This window comes from Haliotis rubra, unplaced genomic scaffold, assembly GCF_003918875.1.
Source record: "Haliotis rubra isolate DU_JTF1 unplaced genomic scaffold, ASM391887v1 Scf1108, whole genome shotgun sequence".
NCBI classification, from domain to species: domain Eukaryota; kingdom Metazoa; phylum Mollusca; class Gastropoda; order Lepetellida; family Haliotidae; genus Haliotis; species Haliotis rubra.
Genome location: NW_025765013.1, coordinates 95,421 through 115,270, shown reverse-complemented (window position 1 = coordinate 115,270; position 19,850 = coordinate 95,421). Strand labels below are relative to the sequence as shown.

The 19,850-nt window shown below is 43.5% G+C and overlaps 1 protein-coding gene across 1 annotated transcript in view; it reads left to right on the top strand.

Moving 5' to 3' along the window:
• The first annotated feature begins 13,679 nt into the window (after window positions 1–13,679).
• The window catches only part of LOC124287485, an 87,383-nt gene continuing 81,212 nt past the window's right edge, over window positions 13,680–19,850 (top strand). Inside the window, exon 1 of the mRNA XM_046724046.1 lies at window positions 13,680–14,005. Within this exon, the coding sequence (XP_046580002.1) occupies window positions 13,973–14,005 (33 nt within the window). The 5' untranslated portion in view covers window positions 13,680–13,972. The remainder of the gene's footprint in view (window positions 14,006–19,850) is intronic.

Sequence of the window (19,850 nt, the reverse complement as noted above, 5' to 3'; positions counted from 1 at the left end):
CAACGTCCTATATCATCTGCTGGACGTACAGTCATCAGGTTCTGGTTGTCAACGTCCTATATCATCTGCTGGACGTACAATCATCCTGTCCTGGTTGTCAACATACTATATCATCTGCTGGACGTACAATCACCCTGTCCTGGTTGTCAACGTCCTATATCATCTGCTAGACGTACAATCATCAGGTTCTTGTTGTCAGCGTCCTATACCATCTGCTGGGCGTAAAATCGTCAGGTCCTGGTTGTGAACGTCCTATATCATCTGCTGGACGTACAGTCATCAGGTTCTGGTTGTCAACGTCCTATATCATCTGCTGGACGTACAGTCCTCAGGTCCTGGTTGTCAACGTCCTATACCATCTGCTCCATCTACAGTCATCAGGTTCTGGTTGTCAACGTCCTATATCATCTGCTCGACGTACAGTCATCAGGTTCTGGTTGTCAACGTCCTTGTCAACGTCCTATATCATCTCAGGTCCTGGTTGTCACATATCATCAACAGGTTCTGGTTCTTTGTCAACGTCCTATATCATCTGCTCGACGTTCAATCACCCTGTCCTGGTTGTCAACGTCCTATATCATCTGCTCCATCTACAGTCATCAGGTTCTGGTTGTCAACGTCCTATATCATCTGCTCAACGTACAGTCATCAGGTTCTGGTTGTCAACGTCCTATATCATCTGCTCAACGTACAGTCATCAGGTTCTGGTTGTCAACATCCTATATCATCTGCTCCATCTACAGTCATCAGGTTCTGGTTGTCAACGTCCTATATCATCTGCTGGACGTACAATCATCCTGTCCTGGTTGTCAACGTCCTATATCATCTGCTGGACGTACAATCATCAGGTCCTGGTTGTCAACGTCCTATATCATCTGCTGGACGTACAATCATCAGGTTCTGGTTGTCAACGTCCTATATCATCTGCTCGACGTACAATCATCAGGTCCTGGTTGTCAACGTCCTATATCATCTGCTCGACGTACAATCATCAGGTTCTGGTTGTCAACGTCCTATATCATCTGCTGGACGTACAATCATCAGGTCCTGGTTGTCAACGTCCTATATCATCTGCTGGACGTACAATCATCAGGTTCTGGTTGTCAACGTCCTATATCATCTGCTGGACGTACAGTCATCAGGTTCTAGTTGTCAACGTCCTATATCATCTGCTCCATCTACAGTCATCAGGTTCTGGTTGTCAACGTCCTATATCATCTGCTGGAGGTACAGTCATCAGCTTTTGGTTGTCAACGTCCTATATCATCTGCTGGACGTACAATCATCAAGTCCTGATTGTCAGCGTCCTATATCATCTGTTCCATGTACAGTCATCAGGTCCTGGTTGTCAACGTCCTATATCATCTGCTGGACGTACAATCATCCTGTCCTGGTTGTCAACATCCTATATCATCTGCTGAACGTCCAATCATCAGGTCATGGTTGTCAACATCCTATATCATCTGCTCAACGTACAATCCTCAGGTTCTTGTTGTCAACGTCCTATACCATCTGCTGGACGTTCAATCATCAGGTCCTGGTTGTCAACATCCTATATCATCTGCTGGACATACAATCATCAGGTCATGGTTGTCAACGTCCTATATCATCTGCTGGACGTACAGTGATCAGGTTCTAGTTGTCAACGTCCTATATCATCTGCTCCATCTACAATCATCAGGTTCTGGTTGTCAACGTCCTATATCATCTGCTGGACGTACAGTCATCAGGTTCTAGTTGTCAACGTCCTATGTCATCTGCTCCATCTACAGTCATCAGGTTCTGGTTGTCAACATCCTATATCATCTGCTGGACATACAATCATCAGGTCCTGGTTATCAACGTCCTATATCATCTGCTGGACGTACAGTCATCAAGTCCTGATTGTCAGCGTCCTATATCATCTGTTCCATGTACAGTCATCAGGTCCTGGTTGTCAACGTCCTATATCATCTGCTGGACGTACAGTCATCAGGTCATGGTTGTCAACGTCCTATATCATCTGCTGGACGTACAATCATCAGGTCCTGGTTGTCAACATCCTATATCATCTGCTGGACGTACAATCATCAGGTTCTGGTTGTCAACGTCCTATATCATCTGCTGGATGAACACTGAGTGGTACACAGATATTCACGAGGGACATTTACTTCCATCTGCTCACGTGTTCTATGGAAATGTTTGGATTTTCAAGCAGGACAACGACCCAAAACATCGTTCAAAGCATTCACAGGCCTGGTTTCGGACCCAAAATATGACACTATTAGATTGGCCAAGCTATAGCCCTGACCTAAATCCAATAGAAAATGTTTGGGGACTTATGAAGGAAAGTGTCAATAAGAAACATCTGAAATATTGCTGAAATGAAAAAGAAGAGGTGGTCCGATATTGGGACAGCATGGACCACGACTTTCTAACTTCTTTGATCAGTAGTATGCCCCGCCGCATTGAAGCCTGCATTGCTGCCCATGGTGACTTGACAAAATACTAACTGTTCACCTGTCTTTGAATCTGGAGTTATGTTCTGCTAATGTTCACATTTAATACGTGAGTAATGAGTGGAGAAAAAAAATTGCAATCTTTAAATTCTCAATAATTTCTGGTTGTACTGTACCGCATCCCTAAGCAGGCGTCTAACAGGAGCAGTGTCAGGTAAAACAACGTGACTTGACTGGTTACCTTTAGATAAATACATTTATCTTGCTACGATAGGAAAATACACAATATTGATGCATAACTGCCCTCAGTGAAATCATGTGACATGAGACATATGACACAACAGATAAATGCCGATGACAGAAACATACTGACTATCAGGTTAATTCTTACTTTCTTATACATGTTGGACATAATGTGTATTAAGCATGCTCTTGATAAAAAGGCTCGTCAGACTCCAGTAACTAAAAAGGCGTTATATTTTATCTGAAACTGATATTTTAAACGACTAGAACACCAGGACCGGTCTATAATACACTCATTTTATCTGGGATTCTCAGTTATCCTGTATCTTGTTTGTATAATTGTCGCCGCCATCATGACCAATTTAGATTTACATGTTAGTCATATGAATGCATGCGTCCTGGAAGTTGTATAGCATCTTGCCTCTCACAGGGATGTGAATTATTGTCCACTTTCTGAAAAACGGACTTTAAGGCTTGACACTTTGAAACTACAGATAACATGTGAAGTTGACAACAGCAATATGGCAACTTTGACACTGTCATAGTAGCATGCAAAATAGGTGATTATTGTTGAACATTGCATCAGGATACACAGTAGACACTGGTTCAGCACTGTGCCGACCTTCTAATCAACAGTAGATACTTGTTCAGAAATGTGTCGACCTTGTAATCAACAGTAGATACTGGTTCACCACTGTGTAGACGTTGTAATCAGACTGTTCACCACGACTGTGTAGACGTTGTAATCAACAGTAGATACTGGTTCAGCACTGTGTCGACCTTGTAATCAACAGTAGATACTGGTTCACCACGACTGTGTCGACCTCGTAATCAACAGTAGATACTGGTTCACCACTGTGTCGACCTTGTAATCAACAGTAGAAACTGGTTCACCACTGTATCCACCTTGTAATCAACAGTAGATACTGGTTCACCACTGTGTCGACCTTGTAATCAACAGTAGATACCGGTTCACCACTGTGTCGACCGTCTAATCAACAGTAGATACTGGTTCAGCACTGTGTCGACCTTGTAATCAACAGTAGATACTGGTTTACCACTGTGTCGACCTTGTAATCAGCAGTAGATACTGGTTCACCACAGTGATGTCGTGATGGCGACCTTGTAATCAGCAGTAGATACGGGTCCACCACAGTGATGTCGTGATGGCGACCTTGTAATCAACAGTAGATACTGGTCCACCACAGTAATGTCGTGATGGCGACCTCGTAATTAGCAGTTGATACTGGTTCACCACAGTGATGTCGTGATGTTGACATTGTAATCAACAGTAGATACTGGTCCACCACAGTGATGTCGTGATGGCGACCTCGTAATTAGCAGTTGATACTGGTTCACCACAGTGATGTCGTGATGTTGACGTTGTAATCAACAGTAAGTACTCGTTCACCACAGTGATGTCGTGATGTTGACGTTGTAATCAACAGTAGGTACTCGTTCACCACAGTGATGTCGTGATGTCGACCTTGTAATCAACAGTAGATACTGGTTCACCACTGTATCCACCTTGAAATCAACAGTAGATACTGGTTCACCACTGTGTCGACCTTGTAATCAACAGTAGATACCGGTTCACCACTGTGTCGATCGTCTAATCAACAGTAGATACTGGTTCACCACTGTGTCGACCTTGTAATCAACAGTAGATACTGGTTCAGCACTGTGTCGACCTTGTAATCAACAGTAGATACTGGTTCACCACTGTGTCGACCTTGTAATCAACAGTAGATACTGGTTCACCACTGTGTCGACCTTGTAATCAAGAGTAGATACTGGTCCACCACAGTAATGTCGTGATGTTGACGTTGTAATCAACAGTAGATACTGGTTCACCACAGTGATGTCGTGATGGCGACCTTGTAATCAGCAGTAGATACTGGTCCACGACAGTAATGTCGTGATGGCGACCCTGTAATCAGCAGTAGATACTGGTCCACCACAGTAATGTCGTGATGGCGACCTTGTAATCAACAGTAGATACTGGTTCACCACAGTAATGTCGTGATGGCGACCTTGTAATCAGCAGTAGATACTGGTTCACCACAGTGATGTCGTGATGTTGACGTTGTAATCAGCAGTAGATACTGGTTCACCACAGTGATGTCGTGATGGCGACCTTGTAATCAACAGTAGATACTGGTCCACCACAGTAATGTCGTGATGGCGACCTCGTAATTAGCAGTTGATACTGGTTCACCACAGTGATGTCGTGATGTTGACGTTGTAATCAACAGTAGATACTGGTCCACCACAGTAATGTCGTGATGGCGACCTTGTAATCAGCAGTAGATACTGGTTCACCACAGTGATGTCGTGATGTTGACGTTGTAATCAACAGTAAGTACTCGTTCACCACAGTGATGTCGTGATGTTGACGTTGTAATCAACAGTAGGTACTCGTTCACCACAGTGATGTCGTGATGTCGACCTTGTAATCAACAGTAGATACTGGTTCACCACTGTATCCACCTTGAAATCAACAGTAGATACTGGTTCACCACTGTGTCGACCTTGTAATCAACAGTAGATACCGGTTCACCACTGTGTCGATCGTCTAATCAACAGTAGATACTGGTTCACCACTGTGTCGACCTTGTAATCAACAGTAGATACTGGTTCAGCACTGTGGCGACCTTGTAATCAACAGTAGATACTGGTTCACCACTGTGTCGACCTTGTAATCAACAGTAGATACTGGTTCACCACTGTGTCGACCTTGTAATCAAGAGTAGATACTGGTCCACCACAGTAATGTCGTGATGTTGACGTTGTAATCAACAGTAGATACTGGTTCACCACAGTGATGTCGTGATGGCGACCTTGTAATCAGCAGTAGATACTGGTCCACCACAGTAATGTCGTGATGGCGACCTTGTAATCAGCAGTAGATACTGGTTCACCACAGTGATGTCGTGATGTTGACGTTGTAATCAACAGTAAGTACTCGTTCACCACAGTGATGTCGTGATGTTGACGTTGTAATCAACAGTAGGTACTCGTTCACCACAGTGATGTCGTGATGTCGACCTTGTAATCAACAGTAGATACTGGTTCACCACTGTATCCACCTTGAAATCAACAGTAGATACTGGTTCACCACTGTGTCGACCTTGTAATCAACAGTAGATACCGGTTCACCACTGTGTCGATCGTCTAATCAACAGTAGATACTGGTTCACCACTGTGTCGACCTTCTAATCAACAGTAGATACTGGTTCAGCACTGTGGCGACCTTGTAATCAACAGTAGATACTGGTTCACCACTGTGTCGACCTTGTAATCAACAGTAGATACTGGTTCAGCACTGTGGCGACCTTGTAATCAACAGTAGATACTGGTTCACCACTGTCTCGACCTTGTAATCAACAGTAGATACTGGTTCACCACTGTGTCGACCTTGTAATCAAGAGTAGATACTGGTCCACCACAGTAATGTCGTGATGTTGACGTTGTAATCAACAGTAGATACTGGTTCACCACAGTAATGTCGTGATGGCGACCTTGTAATCAGCAGTAGATACTGGTTCACCACAGTGATGTCGTGATGTTGACGTTGTAATCAACAGTAAGTACTCGTTCACCACAGTGATGTCGTGATGTTGACGTTGTAATCAACAGTAGGTACTCGTTCACCACAGTGATGTCGTGATGTCGACCTTGTAATCAACAGTAGATACTGGTTCACCACTGTATCCACCTTGAAATCAACAGTAGATACTGGTTCACCACTGTGTCGACCTTGTAATCAACAGTAGATACCGGTTCACCACTGTGTCGATCGTCTAATCAACAGTAGATACTGGTTCACCACTGTGTCGACCTTGTAATCAACAGTAGATACTGGTTCAGCACTGTGGCGACCTTGTAATCAACAGTAGATACTGGTTCACCACTGTGTCGACCTTGTAATCAACAGTAGATACTGGTTTACCACTGTGTCGACCTTGTAATCAACAGTAGATACTGGTTCACCACAGTGATGTCGTGATGTCGACCTTGTAATCAGCAGGAGATATTGGTCCACCACAGTAATGTCGTGATGGCGACCTTGTAATCAGCAGTAGATACTGGTCCACCACAGTAATGTCGTGATGGCGACCTTGTAATCAGCAGTAGATACTGGTTCACCACAGTGATGTCGTGATGTTGACGTTGTAATCAACAGTACTGTACTCGTTCACCACAGTGATGTCGTGATGTCGACGACGTTGTAATCAACAGTAGGTCCACCACAGTAATGTACTCGTTCACCACAGTGATGTCGTGATGTCGACCTTGTAATCAACGTCGAGTAGATACTAGATCTCACCACTGTGTCCACCTTGTAATCAACAGTAGGTACTGGTGATCGTGACCACTGTGTACGACCACTTGTAAATCAACAGTAGATACTGGTTCACCACAGTGATGTCGATACCATGGCGATGGCGACCTTGTAATCAACAGTAGATACTGGTTCACCACAGTGATGTCGTGATGTTGACGTTGTAATCAACAGTAGATACTGGTCCACCACGGTAATGTCGTGATGGCGACCTTGTAATCAGCAGTAGATACTGGTCCACCACAGTAATGTCGTGATGGCGACCTTGTAATCAGCAGTAGATACTGGTCCACCACAGTAATGTCGTGATGGCGACCTTGTAATCAGCAGTAGATACTGGTTCACCACAGTGATGTCGTGATGTTGACGTTGTAATCAACAGTAAGTACTCGTTCACCACAGTGATGTCGTGATGTTGACGTTGTAATCAACAGTAGGTACTCGTTCACCACAGTGATGTCGTGATGTCGACCTTGTAATCAACAGTAGATACTGGTTCACCACTGTATCCACCTTGAAATCAACAGTAGATACTGATTCACCACTGTGTCGACCTTGTAATCAACAGTAGATACCGGTTCACCACTGTGTCGATCGTCTAATCAACAGTAGATACTGGTTCACCACTGTGTCGACCTTGTAATCAACAGTAGATACTGGTTCAGCACTGTGTCGACCTTGTAATCAACAGTAGATACTGGTTCACCACTGTGTCGACCTTGTAATCAACAGTAGATACTGGTTTACCACAGTGATGTCGTGTCGACCTTGTAATCAACAGTAGATACTGGTTCACCACAGTAATGTCGTGATGGCGACCTTGTAATCAGCAGGAGATATTGGTCCACCACAGTAATGTCGTGATGGCGACCTTGTAATCAGCAGTAGATACTGGTCCACCACAGTAACGTCGTGATGGCGACCTTGTAATCAGCAGTAGATACTGGTTCACCACAGTAATGTCGTGATGGCGACCTCGTAATTAGCAGTTGATACTGGATCACCACAGTGATGTCGTGATGTTGACGTTGTAATCAACAGTAGATACTGGTCCACCACAGTGATGTCGTGATGGCGACCTTGTAATCAACAGTAGATACTGGTCCACCACAGTAATGTCGTGATGGCGACCTCGTAATTAGCAGTTGATACTGGTTCACCACAGTGATGTCGTGATGTTGACGTTGTAATCAACAGTAGATACTGGTCCACCACAGTAATGTCGTGATGGCGACCTTGTAATCAGCAGTTGATACTGGTTCACCACAGTAATGTCGTGATGGCGACCTTGTAATCAACAGTAGATACTGGTTCACCACAGTGACGTCGTGATGTCGACCTTGTAATCAGCAGTAGATACTGGTTCACCACAGTGACGTCGTGATGTTGACGTTGTAATCAACAGTAAGTACTCGTTCACCACAGTGATGTCGTGATGTCGACGTTGTAATCAACAGTAGGTACTCGTTCACCACAGTGATGTCGTGATGTCGACCTTGTAATCAGCAGTAGATACCGGTTCACCACTGTGTCCACCTTGTAATCAAGAGTAGGTACTGGTTCACCACTGTGTCGACCTTGTAATCAACAGTAGATACTGGTTCACCACAGTGATGTCGTGATGGCGACCTTGTAATCAACAGTAGATACTGGTTCACCACAGTGATGTCGTGATGTTGACGTTGTAATCAACAGTAGATACTGGTCCACCACGGTAATGTCGTGATGGCGACCTTGTAATCAGCAGTAGATACTGGTCCACCACAGTAATGTCGTGATGGCGACCTTGTAATCAGCAGTAGATACTGGTTCACCACAGTGATGTCGTGATGGCGACCTTGTAATCAGCAGTAGATACTGGTCCACCACAGTAATGTCGTGATGGCGACCTCGTAATCAGCAGTAGATACTGGTCCACCACAGTAATGTCGTGATGGCGACCTTGTAATCAGCAGTAGATACTGGTTCACCACAGTGATGTCGTGATGTCGTGATGTTGACGTTGTAATCAACAGTAAGTACTCGTTCACCACAGTGATGTCGTGATGTTGACGTTGTAATCAACAGTAGGTACTCGTTCACCACAGTGATGTCGTGATGTCGACCTTGTAATCAACAGTAGATACTGGTTCACCACTGTATCCACCTTGAAATCAACAGTAGATACTGGTTCACCACTGTGTCGACCTTGTAATCAACAGTAGATACCGGTTCACCACTGTGTCGATCGTCTAATCAACAGTAGATACTGGTTCACCACTGTGTCGACCTTGTAATCAACAGTAGATACTGGTTCAGCACTATGTCGACCTTGTAATCAACAGTAGATACTGGTTCACCACTGTGTCGACCTTGTAATCAACAGTAGATACTGGTTTACCACTGTGTCGACCTTGTAATCAACAGTAGATACTGGTTCACCACAGTGATGTCGTGATGTCGACCTTGTAATCAGCAGGAGATATTGGTCCACCACAGTAATGTCGTGATGGCGACCTTGTAATCAGCAGTAGATACTGGTCCACCACAGTAATGTCGTGATGGCGACCTTGTAATCAGCAGTAGATACTGGTTCACCACAGTAATGTCGTGATGGCGACCTCGTAATTAGCAGTTCATACTGGATCACCACAGTGATGTCGTGATGTTGACGTTGTAATCAACAGTAGATACTGGTCCACCACAGTGATGTCGTGATGGCGACCTTGTAATCAACAGTAGATACTGGTCCACCACAGTAATGTCGTGATGGCGACCTCGTAATTAGCAGTTGATACTGGTTCACCACAGTGATGTCGTGATGTTGACGTTGTAATCAACAGTAGATACTGGTCCACCACAGTAATGTCGTGATGGCGACCTTGTAATCAGCAGTTGATACTGGTTCACCACAGTAATGTCGTGATGGCGACCTTGTAATCAACAGTAGATACTGGTTCACCACAGTGACGTCGTGATGTCGACCTTGTAATCAGCAGTAGATACTGGTTCACCACAGTGACGTCGTGATGTTGACGTTGTAATCAACAGTAAGTACTCGTTAACCACAGTGATGTCGTGATGTCGACGTTGTAATCAACAGTAGGTACTCGTTCACCACAGTGATGTCGTGATGTCGACCTTGTAATCAGCAGTAGATACTGGTTCACCACTGTGTCCACCTTGTAATCAAGAGCAGGTACTGGTTCACCACTGTGTCGACGTTGTAATCAACAGTAGATACTGGTTCACCACAGTGATGTCGTGATGGCGACCTTGTAATCAACAGTAGATACTGGTTCACCACAGTGATGTCGTGATGTTGACGTTGTAATCAACAGTAGATACTGGTCCACCACGGTAATGTCGTGATGGCGACCTTGTAATCAGCAGTAGATACTGGTCCACCACAGTAATGTCGTGATGGCGACCTTGTAATCAACAGTAGATACTGGTTCACCACAGTGATGTCGTGATGGCGACCTTGTAATCAACAGTAGATACTGGTTCACCACATTGATGTCGTGATGTTGACGTTGTAATCAACAGTAGATACTGGTCCACCACGGTAATGTCGTGATGGCGACCTTGTAATCAGCAGTAGATACTGGTCCACCACAGTAATGTCGTGATGGCGACCTTGTAATCAGCAGTTGATACTGGTTCACCACAGTGATGTCGTGATGTTGACATTGTAATCAACAGTAGATACTGGTCCACCACAGTAATGTCGTGATGGCGACCTTGTAATCAGCAGTAGATACTGGTTCACCACAGTGATGTCGTGATGTTGACGTTGTAATCAACAGTAGATACTCGTTCACCACTGTGATGTCGTGATGTCGACGTTGTAATCAACAGTAGGTACTGGTTCACCACATTGACGTCGTGATGTCGACGTTGTAATCAACAGTAGATACCGGTTCGCCACTGTGTCCACCTTGTAATCAAGAGTAGGTACTGGTTCACCACTGTGTCGACCTTGTAATCAACAGTAGATACTGGTTCACCACAGTGATGTCGTGATGTCGACCTTGTAATCAACGGTAGATATTGGTTCACCACAGTGATGTCGTGATGGCGACCTTGTAATCAACAGTAGATACTGGTCCACCACAGTGATGTCGTGATGGCGACCTTGTAATCAGCAGTAGATACTGGTCCACCACGGTAATGTCGTGATGGCGACCTTGTAATCAGCAGTAGATATTGGTTTACCACAGTGATGTCGTGTTGGCGACATTGTAATCAACAGTAGATACTGGTCCACCACAGTAATGTCGTGATGGCGACCTTGTAATCAACAGTTGATACTAGTTCACCACAGTGATGTCGTGATGTTGACGTTGTAATTAACAGTAGGTACTCGTTCACCACAGTGATGTCGTGATGTGACGTTGTAATCAACAGTAGATACCGGTTCACCACTGTGTCGACCTTGCAATCAACAGTAGATACTGGTTCACCACAGTGATGTCGTGATGGCGACCTTGTAATCAGCAGTAGATACTGGTTCACCACAGTGATGTCGTGGTGTCGATCTTGTAATCAACGGTAGATATTGGTTCACCACAGTGATGTCGTGATGGCGACCTTGTAATCAGCAGTAGATACTGGTCCACCACAGTGATGTCGTGATGGCGACCTTGTAATCAGCAGTAGATACTGGTCCACCACGGTAATGTCGTGATGGCGACCTTGTAATCAGCAGTAGATACTGGTCCACCACAGTGATGTCGTGATGGCGACCTTGTAATCAGCAGTAGATATTGGTTCACCACAGTGATGTCGTGATGGCGACATTGTAGTCAACAGTAGATACTGGTCCACCACAGTGATGTCGTGATGGCGACATTGTAATCAACAGTAGATACTGGTCCACCACAGTGATGGCGTGATGGCGACCTTGTAATCAACAGTAGATACTGGTCCACCACAGTAATGTCGTGATGGCGTCCTTGTAATCAACAGTAGATACTGGTCCACCACAGTAATGTCGTGATGTCGACCTTGTAATCAACAGTAGATACTGGTTCACCACAGTGATGTCGTGATGGCGACCTTGTAATCAACAGTAGATACTGGTCCACCACATTAATGTCGTGATGTCGACCTTGAAATCAACAGTAGATACTGGTCCACCACAGTAATGTCGTGATTGCGACCTTGTAATCAACAGTAGATACTGGTCCACCACAGTGATGTCGTGATGGCGACCTTGTAATCAGCAGTAGATTCTCGTTCACCACAGTGATGTCGTGATGGCGACCTTGTAATCAACAGTAGATACTGGTTCACCACAGTAATGTCGTGATGTCGACCTTGTAATCAGCAGTAGATACTGGTTCACCACAGTGATGTCGTGATGTCGACCTTGTAATCAGCAGTAGATACTGGTTCACCACAGTATTGTCGTGATGGCGACCTTGTAATCAGCAGTAGATACTGGTCCACCACAGTAATGTCGTGATGGCGACCTTGTAATCTGCAGTAGATACTGGTTCACCACAGTGATGTCGTCATGGCGACCTTGTAATCAACAGTAGATACTGGTTCACCACAGTGATGTCGTGATGGCGACCTTGTAATCAACAGTAGATACTGGTTCACCACAGTAATGTCGTGATGGCGACCTTGTAATCAGCAGTAGATACTGGCTCACCACAGTGATGTCGTTATGGCGACCTTGTAATCAACAGTAGATACTGGTTCACCACAGTAATGTCGTGATGACGACCTTGTAATCAGCAGTAGATACTGGTTCACCACAGTAATGTCGTGATGGCGACCTTGTAATCAGCAGTAGATACTGGTTCACCACAGTGATGTCGTTATGGCGACCTTGTAATCAACAGTAGATACTGGTTCACCACAGTAATGTCGTGATGACGACCTTGTAATCAGCAGTATATACTGGTTCACCACAGTGATGTCGTGATGTTGACGTTGTACTCAACAGTAGGTACTCGTTCACCACAGTGATGTCGTGATGTCGACGTTGTAATCAACAGTAGATACTGGTTCACCACAGTGATGTCGTGATGTCGACGTTGTTATTAAAAGTAGATACTGGTTCACCCCAGTGATGTCGTGATGGCGACCTTATGAACACCACGATAGAAATGTTCACCGATCTAGCATAGTGACAACATTTTAATATGATCAACGTTTTCCCGAGTCTCCCACTCCTACCACAGACCACCCTGAACATAGAAGGGTCACACGGAGGTTCCATGGGATTGACTTGAATTTAAATCACAAACAACGGCTTAAAAACTGCATGGAAACGTCTGTTAGTAGACTGCATTCACTGGTACAGGAAGTGTATTATCGTCAGGTGTATGCGTTTGACTTTTTACAGCCCATCTATACAAAACACTTTCTTTAGAAGTCCGTGTATGCAGAGCGGGACATTATGTACAAAAACATGAAGCGAACATGGATTTCTAGAGCATCTGTATCTAAATATCGGGTGGTCAGTGTGGTCAGTGTGGTCAGTGTGTTCTAGTTGATGAAAGTCACACGCTGTGAACAGTTTCATGTAGCAATAAACAGTCACCACCATGAATATGTACATATGAGTAAAACCTGGAAGATTCGGCATGAATATTCATTCGTCACCGCCGTCATCAGCGTGTAGCCTGTACTTCTAAATAGTTTATCTGTCGCGAATGTTATCATTAATCCTCCCACCAACCCGATATAGTTTTGTGATGGCACACAGTGCTTGCTGCTGCTATTAGTATTGATTCGCACATTTCGTGAAGCCCCGCTCTCTAATTTATTGAATACACATCCCATCTCTGGAGCGAGGCAGCCTGTGTCTCTGCTCGGTTGTAGCGCTACCTTCACCCCGGCGCATTCAGCCAGAGGAATATCATTGAACTCTTATCAAAAGCCTCTGCCTTCCACCTAGGGCAGTTCTCGCCGACTGGTCCTTGTGTCGGTTGTGTATAGGACTATAAGTATGGATAACCCGCCACTCTCCGGGCAACACACGGTAAGTCTTGTCTATTTCAACCTCAAGCTTGTCTATTTCAACCTCAAGCTGTTATTCCACTGATCCTGTGTTCGGAACGGACTAGCTCTGCTCCATGGACAGTTTGCTCATTGAAATATGATCATCCGTAGCCGAAAGCATGTTGAAATGTACACTTGCAGATTTCATGGTTTTGGGTAGTGTTAGGTTCCGATTTACTCTCATGTAACATATTTGAGTCATTTTGCCCTGTAGGTATGCATGTAATACAATACTGGATGCGAACGCTTCTACAAAACCATGCTGTTTCCGTAGACTGTATGAAAGTGACATCTGTTGTGTATTTCAAAGCTGGACACAAAATGAAGGGAAAGTGTGTCTATCTGATATGCATAATGTATGGAAACATGACAGTCGGCACGAAATTGAGGGACTTCTAGCGGAACCGTCGGACGTCTTTCTGTCTTCTATTAACGGACTATTGCCTTAGTTAAAGATGCAATAATCACACAGAACGCCGTATCTCCGTGAAATTTAACCCAAATGTGGGAGAAATTAAACTGGTGGATTTTTGTTTCGATCAACAGTGGGTGCCGGGCTTGAAACTGACAAACAAGTGCAGCTATTGATCATAAATCACTGACATCTCGGTACCAAGTCAAAAAATAATGTGCCACAGAAAGATCAAGCGTGCCTTTACGTAAGCAACTGTATTTGTTCCTGTCATCTCTCAAGGAAATAGACAAGCACTCCCACCGAGAGTGACAACCCTGTTGCTAAAATTGATCTCAAATATCGAAAGATCACGTCCTCTCCCGAGTATCAATAGATGCCCAAGCATCGAGATTCCCGAATCGATTTCACCCTCAACAAGCGCCTGAAATTGACAGCCTTCTAAAACGAAATTTTACATTAATTTCGTGACTTAACGCGTACGCGAAGGGCCCAGCTTGCGGGATCACTTTGTGATGTTTGCCAGCTTTCAGCACTGTGTTGACCATAATGAGATTTTCTCTCTTTTGTATTTACAAATCTCACACGTTTTAACGACCAGACACACATTGTTTGAGAACTGGAGATGTAAATTTCATTTATTTACATGCCATTACATGTTATTACAAACACTCCCCGACTGTCAGCCTCCTTCACACAGTGTTCAGGATTGATTTCCTTTATGAGATGAGTGTCATCCAGAGCACATAGGAATATTAACACACCATAACGGTCGCCTGAAGAACACTGGGATGTAAGGAGTAATAGCCATCCGTAGCTGTCACCAGTGTCCCCATACATTCACTCAGCCATTCAACAAACACGGTATTAAATGTGGTTTATGTGAGTGTGTAGCGATACGACCAGGTATGAGATGAACACGTGTATGTTGATGGTGCACGTCCCGTACAGCTGCATCAGCTGACGTATGCACCATATGCCTGTCACTGAAACATACATGTGTTCATTTCATGTTAACGATCTCGACATGCGATAAGTGTATATTCCGTGTAGGTGACCTGAGACACTATCGATTGTAAAACGCGTTGATATTTGAAGAAAAAACAAATGTTCAAATAATTGTTATTTTCCAGGTTATTCAACCGCGTCATCCGATTTATGTATGGAATGACACATGTATGTTCTGTGACGTTACTGGGCTGCATGTAACACAGGATGTACGTATTACAACATGTCAAAGTCTACAAGTGATATACACCAGGATATCACTGATAATGTAACTGTATCTCCATCCATGCAGTGATGTTGTTCACACCTAGTTGTTGCTGATACTATACTAGGTGTCCACTGTTCTTTGTTCAAGTATCAGCACGGAACATACCTTGATAAATAACATACATGTTTTGGCTTATGGAGTTCATCCAATCTGTAATGGCTTGTTGAGTCAGTGCTGACATGTTATACTATCCACACTTTGCTAAGGATTAAATCATGGATTCAACAGAAAATGTGGGGTCAAATTTGGTTTAAATATCTAAGCTTATTGTAAGCATGGTTCCTAGGTTTCAGTTTGTCATTTCATCTTGTGGATCCCATACCTGCTATTGACAGGTGTTGGGTACTTGTCAATGACTCGTTCCATGATTTGCAAAATGGTAGATTGGTGCCATGAAAACAATTTCTATGGTTATTCATGTATCAAGTGCATAAGGTTAGATTAAAGTGACTGTTTGCCTAAAGAGGGGTTACCATATTATTATTTATCCAATTTAAAATGGATACAATTTCAAATTATATATCTACGTTTAAGTAAAGTTGTGAATTTTTGTGATCCTTAGCAAAGTGTGAGTAGTATATTTATGAACTTGGCATTTTAGTGTTGAAATACATATGTAACAGCTTAACTGCTGGCAGAAGGGAGCGATGCCTGACTTCATCACAGCTAACATATGTATCAAATTTGGGAATATGGCATGTAAGTAAGCATTCCATGGGCAGTAGTTGTACTCCCGTCTTGTGGATTTGTTCTTCGTGAATATTTGTTCAAATTTCTGCTCGGACTGTTGAAATCCAAATAATGGAATTTTGGGGGAAATAATTTAATGGCATGTTCGATTATGGTCACATACACCGATTCTCTTCATTTGAGTCACCCGTCTGAACCAGATCACCAGAGCGATGGTTTCAACTTTGCTAAAGTCAACTTCTCCTTTACGATGAGCAGCATCTCAACAGCTATAGCTGTGTCTATATTCCACATGGTTTTAGATACAATCCAGCGTGCGCTATCTGTGATTACGAATCACGACATAAATTTCTTACCCTACAGTGGTTTAATCAGGGATACACATCAAGGTTGTATGTAGCTTTCAAAAAATGTCCATGGCACTAAGCATATAGAGTGCATTTCAAAAGTTCACGTGTCGGTGATTAAACTGATGTCAGATCTAATTCACTACTTAAACGTGTACCTTATGTTGTTGCTGTGTTAGATCAGACAACAGTTGTTTTGTCTTTCCATGTGCTTGTGACTGGCGCCACAATAGGTGTTAGATCAGACAACAGTTGTTTTGTCTTTCCATGTGCTGTTTTGTATTTCCATGTGCTTGTGACGGGTGCCACAATAGGTGTTAGATCAGACGACAGTTGTTTTGTCTTTCCATGTGCTTGTGACGGGTGCCACAATAGGTGTTAGATCAGACAACAGTTGTTTTGTTTTCCCATGTGCTTGTGACGGGTGCCACAATAGGTGTTAGATCAGGCGACAGTTGTTTTGTCTTCCCATGTGCTTGTGACGGGTGCCACAATAGGTGTTAGATCAGACAACAGTTGTTTTGTATTTCCATGTGCTTGTGACGGGTGCCACAATAGGTGTTAGATCAGACGACAGTTGTTTTGTCTTTCCATGTGCTTGTGACGGGTGCCACAATAGGTGTTAGATCAGGCGACAGATGTTTTGTCTTCCCATGTGCTTGTGACGGGTGCCACAATAGGTGTTAGATCAGGCGACAGATGTTTTGTCTTCCCATGTGCTTGTGACGGGTGCCACAATAGGTGTTAGATCAGACAACAGTTGTTTTGTATTTCCATGTGCTTGTGACGGGTGCCACAATAGGTGTTAGATCAGACAACAGTTGTTTTGTCTTCCCATGTGCTTGTGACGGGTGCCACAATAGGTGTTAGATCAGGCGACAGATGTTTTGTCTTCCCAAGTGGTGCACCATTAAATGCCGGTACAGCACCAAGTCGATCTGCTGGATGGATACAGCGTCAGTGACGGCAGTGATTCTGTGACACGCACATGAGACATCTCTAACAGGCCCTGCAATTTTTGTTACGTCGAATAAACTTCAAACATGTATATGAATTATAGGTGTTCATAAAGAGAAACGATCACCAATCAAAGTCTGTTCCCTCAACGATCATGCTACAGATCAAACTACAATGACTCAGTTAACACATACGCAAGTCTTGTCTCAGATACAAAGATGCAATGTGTCCTCTAGTTCCGCCACAGAGAGTGGCCATGTTTCACACATATCTCCTATTACAATGTCTGTCCATGGATGGTAATGTCTTCAAGGCCATAGGTCATAGTCCCTCACTGTGTAATTTGCGTCATTAATTTCAGGACAAGTTTTTCAAATTGATAATTAAGATGTTCAACTTTCCAAAATTACCTACAGCGCTATCAATAGATTAAATTAGCTGTTGTATAATAATTAATGAACTGACGATATTTCATTGGCAATTACATTTAATCCAATATGTATTAAATTGCGTCCATAAATATTTGCTGTCAATTATGACGCGCCAACAGTCACTGCGCAGAGTTGACGATGTGAAATGCAGTTGTCTCGGCTTCTCAGGTTTAACCCTGGTTATGCCTTTTGGTCTGTTGGCACCATGACTGACACATGAGTTATAGTTATTATACCATGCCTCACTTCAGGCTGATCCCTATCATTTAGCTGACACGCCGTGGTATCACTGTCACACTGGTGAAAGAGAATCCCAATCAGTGCACTTACACAATCTGATTTCTCATGCTTATGCATGGCGTCATTTTATTTGTGTGTGAGAGAGAAGCGTTAAGACTTGTATTGTGATCACATCCCCAGTCAGAGAATCGTTAAGACTTGTATGGTGATCACATCAACTGTGAGAGAAGCGTTACGACGTATATGGTGATCACAACACCAGTGAGAGAAGCGTTAAGACTTGTATGGTGATCATATCAACAGTGAGAGAAGCGTTAAGACTTGTATGGTGATCACATCAACAGTGAGAGAAATGTTAAGACTTGTGTGGTGATCACATCAACTGTGAGAGAATCGTTAAGACTTGTATGGTGATCATATCAACTGTGAGAGAATCGTTAAGACTTGTATGGTGATCACATCAACAGTGAGAGAAATGTTAAGACTTGTATGGTGATCACATCAACTGTGAGAGAATCGTTAAGACTTGTGTGGTGATCACATCAACTGTGAGAGAATCGTTAAGACTTGTATGGTGATCACATCACCAGTCAGAGAAGCGTTAAGACTTGTATGGTGATCACATCAACTGTGAGAGAATCGTTAAGACTTGTATGGTGATCACATCAACTGTGAGAGAATCGTTAAGACTTGTATGGTGATCATATCAACAGTGAGAGAATCGTTAAGACTTGTATGGTGATCACATCAACAGTGAGAGAAATGTTAAGACTTGTATGGTGATCACATCAACTGTGAGAGAATCGTTAAGACTTGTATGGTGATCACATCAACAGTGAGAGAATCGTTAAGACTTGTATGGTGATCACATCAACAGGATCAGAGAGAAGCGTTAAGACTTGTATGGTGATCACATCAACAGTGAGAGAGAAATGTTAAGACTTGTATGGTGATCACATCAACTGTGAGAGAATCGTTAAGACTTGTATGGTGATCACATCAACTGTGAGTGACTTGTATGGTGATCATCAACTGTGAGAGAATCGTTAAGACTTGTATGATCACATCAGCTGTGATCACTTGTATGGTGATCACCAGTCAGAGAAGCGTTAAGACTTGTATGGTGATCACATCAACTGTGAGAGAATCGTTAAGACTTGTATGGTGATCACATCAACTGTGAGAGAATCGTTAAGACTTGTATGGTGATCATATCAACTGTGAGAGAATCGTTAAGACTTGTATGGTGATCACATCAACAGTGAGAGAAATGTTAAGACTTGTATGGTGATCACATCACCAGTCAGAGAAGCGTTAAGACTTGTATGGTGATCACATCAACTGTGAGAGAATCGTTAAGACTTGTATGGTGATCACATCAACTGTGAGAGAATCGTTAAGACTTGTATGGTGATCACATCAACTGTGAGAGAATCGTTAAGACTTGTATGGTGATCACATCAACTGTGAGA